This window comes from Cyprinodon variegatus, unplaced genomic scaffold (genome assembly GCF_000732505.1).
Source record: "Cyprinodon variegatus isolate N-32 unplaced genomic scaffold, C_variegatus-1.0 Scaffold114, whole genome shotgun sequence".
NCBI classification, from domain to species: Eukaryota; Metazoa; Chordata; class Actinopteri; order Cyprinodontiformes; family Cyprinodontidae; genus Cyprinodon; species Cyprinodon variegatus.
The window spans coordinates 90,700-94,693 of record NW_015150567.1 but is presented as its reverse complement, the minus strand read 5'-3'; the positions used below and the strand labels follow the sequence as shown (position 1 = coordinate 94,693).

Here is a 3,994-nt window from a genome sequence, read left to right as displayed (position 1 = left end):
GAGATTAAAGTCAGAATTCTGAGAAAAAAGTCGGAATTCTGACTTTTTTCCCATACTAAACTGAAATAAAATGTAAAAATCAGTTAACTGTTTTTTTCTCAGCGGCCCTAATCCTCTTCCATATCACTGATATGCAGGACAAATACTTTGAAAAATTGAAAGGATTAATGTATCAAACGCATCAAACTTTGAAATCTTGTTTTTGTGGGGAGCAGGTTACAGATAAAATCCCATGAGGTGAGATATGTCAAGGTTTAAATAACAATGATTTTGTGATCTGTTCATTTTGTTTCATTCCAAAATCTCCCTATCAGCCGGCATCATTTCTAAACACATCCAAATGTCTTTAATAAGACCAACATGTCAAACATATAAGGCAGGCCTGCTGCTTCCTCGTTAAAGAGTTAGAGAAACTGCTGATGAGGTTTTTAAAATCAGCGCTTTAATTAAAATCTTGCAATAAGTCGGTGTGTTATGAACCGGGTCAGTTCAGTGTCTCTTGCAGCCATCTAAAAGGTCAACACCTTCACATATAGTAACAGCACACTATATTACTTAATTAAACCTTGACTGTGGCTGCAGGGAGACTTTCACCTTGAGCGCTGATGAGAACTCAGATTTCTCCTGCTCTTTGCTAACCTCAGTAATCAGCCTTACATCCTTCATCCCAAATCAATACCAAAGGTCCTTCATTGTTCTGTGTCGGTGTGTTCTTGCGTCTGCGTGTCCTGTGTGTTTGTATCTGTGTAAGCGCTGGTTATAAGTCATGTGTTTTCCATTCGGGAACATGTTTATGACCTGCAGCTCCGGCTCAATCAGTGTCTCTGTATGTGTATAGCACTGTTAGGTACTGTTATATATATTAAACCTTTTTGTGTTTCTTGTTTTGTTTTTTTTCTTCAAAGGTTTCCTTTATCCAGAATCTGGTGTTCTGTGTAGAGAGAGCCTACAGGGTGCCGGACTACGGCATGTGGGAGCGAGGCAGCAAATACAATAACGGCAGCACCGAGCTGCATTCAAGGTCAGTCAGACTAACGGAAAAAAGACACTAAGATGCTTTGAAATATGTAGATGACTTCTGTTGCCTTTTAAAACGGATATATTTTGATTATTTAAACAAGGTTTTAAATGATTCCCCCTAAAAGTTTCCTCTATCACTGACCTGTTGTCCGCACTAGATTGCAGCCTCTACTGAAAGCCATCAGTTATGGCGATAAAATTTGAATTTCGATTAAATGGAAACACGGCTAGTCTGCCTTCTGCAAAGGCCGACTTGGGTTCGAGGAGACAGAAGCAGACACACAAAAAGAAGCAGGTATACAAAAGGCAACCAGCTCCACAGGCGGCCACCATCCAGGAAACACACAGCCAGGCAGACGAGCACCGAGCCGGCACCGACGTCACAGAGAAACAGGACTACACTGAAAAACAAACCAAGCTCCAATATCTAAAAACAAAAGTGTTAATGGCAGCAGCACAGCTGATATTTCTCTCCAGGATGGAGTCACAGCCAAACAGGAACAGACCAGATGAAGCTACTATTAGAAAAAGCAGAGAGATCAGAACGTTAGAGATTGAACTAACAGATTCTGCAGAGTGGGAGAATAGAGATAGAATGAAGCAGGATGAGGAAAAAGCGGTCCCTATGTCCTCCAGCAGTCTAAGCCTATAGCAGCATAACTATAGAGATAGCTCAGGACAACCTGAGCCACTCTAATTATAAGCTTTATCAAAAAGGAAAGTTTAAGCCTAGCCTTGAAAAGACTAAAACTGGTAGTTGGTTCCACAGGAGAGGAGCCTGATAAATAAAAGATCTGCCTCCCATTCTACTTTTAGAAATTATAGGAACCATGGGAAACCAGCAGACTGAGAGCAAAGTGCTTTCTTAGGAACATAAGGAACAATCAGACTGATATGAGACAGAGCTTGGCCACTCAGCGATGAAATTACTGTTGAAAAGCTAACAGACATTTGAATTGAGAAACCTTCCTGGAGGGGAAGTGAAACGTCTTCAAACCTTGGAAACCAAGTCCAGTGGATTGTTTTTAAACTTTTACAAAATAGAAAAAGCTGATATGACTATACATCTTAATGATTTCATGCCAAACCGAGCTTTCTCTGTAGATGTTATTTACCTCAAAACAAGCAAAAGCATTGAAATATATATATAACACAAAAAGCTTGAGAATAGAATCATTAAAAGACGCCATAATTGTGACTTTATCACTGCTGGTGAACAATGTAACCTTCAGCAGTGAGAAAATAACCTCCATCTAAGAAAATGCACAGTTCTGACGTGGGGCGGTAAACTTCTGTTGTTTCTCCTCAACTTATCCTCCAAAGTCAAACAGACTTCTTCTCCTCCCCTAACGTCTTGATAAGGATCCTCAGATTCTGTCATGGATTATCTCTCTTTCTCTGACAACTCAAGACTGTTCGCCAAGATGTCCTGGAGGAAAGATAATTTTAATACTATTTGAGTTTCTTGCCTCTTTGACTTTCTAGTTTTTGCCTCTCGAGAACATTTATCATCACATTTAATCTATTAAATAGATTTAAGATTAAGGATAATTTTGACTGACATAGCATGTCTAATCTGGGCAGCATTGTTTCAAGTTTTAATGAATCAGATGTAATCTGATGCACTTTATTTGGTATCTGCCTTTTCTTTCAGTAGCCTGGGAACATAAATACAGCAACGCCTTTCTAAGAATATGAAAGTGTAAAAAAGTGTGATTGCCAGATTATCAAGGCTGCTGCTCACTGTATTGCATTTTGTCAGGTCTAAGCACCTAAAAGATCATACATACATATAGGGAAAGAAAGAAGGCACAGAGACAATTAATTTAGTTTTACTCGTGAGGAGAGTAGGAAGAGACTGCGGAGTTTACAAATCTCCATCTTCAGCTTTCTCCTCGCTATTTATGAAAGTTAGGGGGGGTCCCTAATTACACAAGCTGAGGTTGCGCTAAAGGAATAGGAAACAAGAAATGCAATTCTATTTGCAGCCTCAGTGAACAGGTCAATTTGCATTTAAATGTCTTGCGGTCAAATGGTCCGAGAACCTCCTGGTTTCGTTAAGCTTGAGCAATACTTCCTGAGAGTTGACCTATACTGCTTGTGCAACACCTCTCTGGAACAGTAATATGTCACACATTATACATCATAAGAACAAACATTAAGTATCTTATAAATAATTATTCCAACACATTTAAAAGAACTTTCATGGTAAACTATTGAAAACAAAAACGTACCCTGTCCCGATGTAGATGAACACCATTAATTCCACAACATTGATCCCAATGTACAAGTACTATTCACAAAGAATATCAAAAAAAAAAAAAAACAATTCCCCAAAGACAAAATCAATGAAAAGTTCTACTGGATTCACTTTGTATTAGTCTTTTTCCTCTCTCAAAGGTAGGCAGCAGCTTGACAAAGCCATGATGGCAATTATTTTACATCCAAGTAGTATGCAGTTCTTCATATAAACACAAACATATCAATTTGAAAGAGATGGTATTGGTATGATATCGGTATCAGCCAATACTGCACAGCCAGGTATCGGTATCTGGGCCAAAAAATGGCATCGGTGCAACACTAATTAAAACACCAAAGAGTGGGTGTATAATTCAAGTTATCTATTCTGTTAGTCCTATAATCACAGTTATTGACTAAACGGTTAGGGAAAAAAATTTGGCCAAATGTCTCAGCTCTCTACTAATAAGAAATAATTATGGAAGGTTATTGTCAGGTCTAAGCACCTAAAACATCATACATACGTACAGGAAAAGAAAGAAGGCACAGAAACAATTAATTTAGTTACTCGCGAGGAGAATAGGAAGAGACTGCAGAGTTTACAATCTCCACCCCACTCTGCAGTCTTCAGCTTTCTCCTCGCTATTTATTGAAGAAAAGGGGATGTCCCTAATTACACCAGCTGAGGTTTAACTAAAGGGAAAGGGAAAGGATCTTACTTTAAACCTCAGCACAT

The 3,994-nt window shown here is 38.8% G+C and overlaps 1 protein-coding gene across 1 annotated transcript in view; it reads left to right on the top strand.

The window, feature by feature from the left end:
• phkb (phosphorylase kinase, beta) overlaps positions 1 to 3,994 on the top strand; it is a 145,938-nt gene that overhangs the window by 52,044 nt on the left and 89,900 nt on the right. The window contains exon 6 of the mRNA XM_015375180.1: positions 906 to 1,021. Coding sequence (XP_015230666.1) covers positions 906 to 1,021 — 116 coding nt within the window. The remainder of the gene's footprint in view (positions 1 to 905; positions 1,022 to 3,994) is intronic.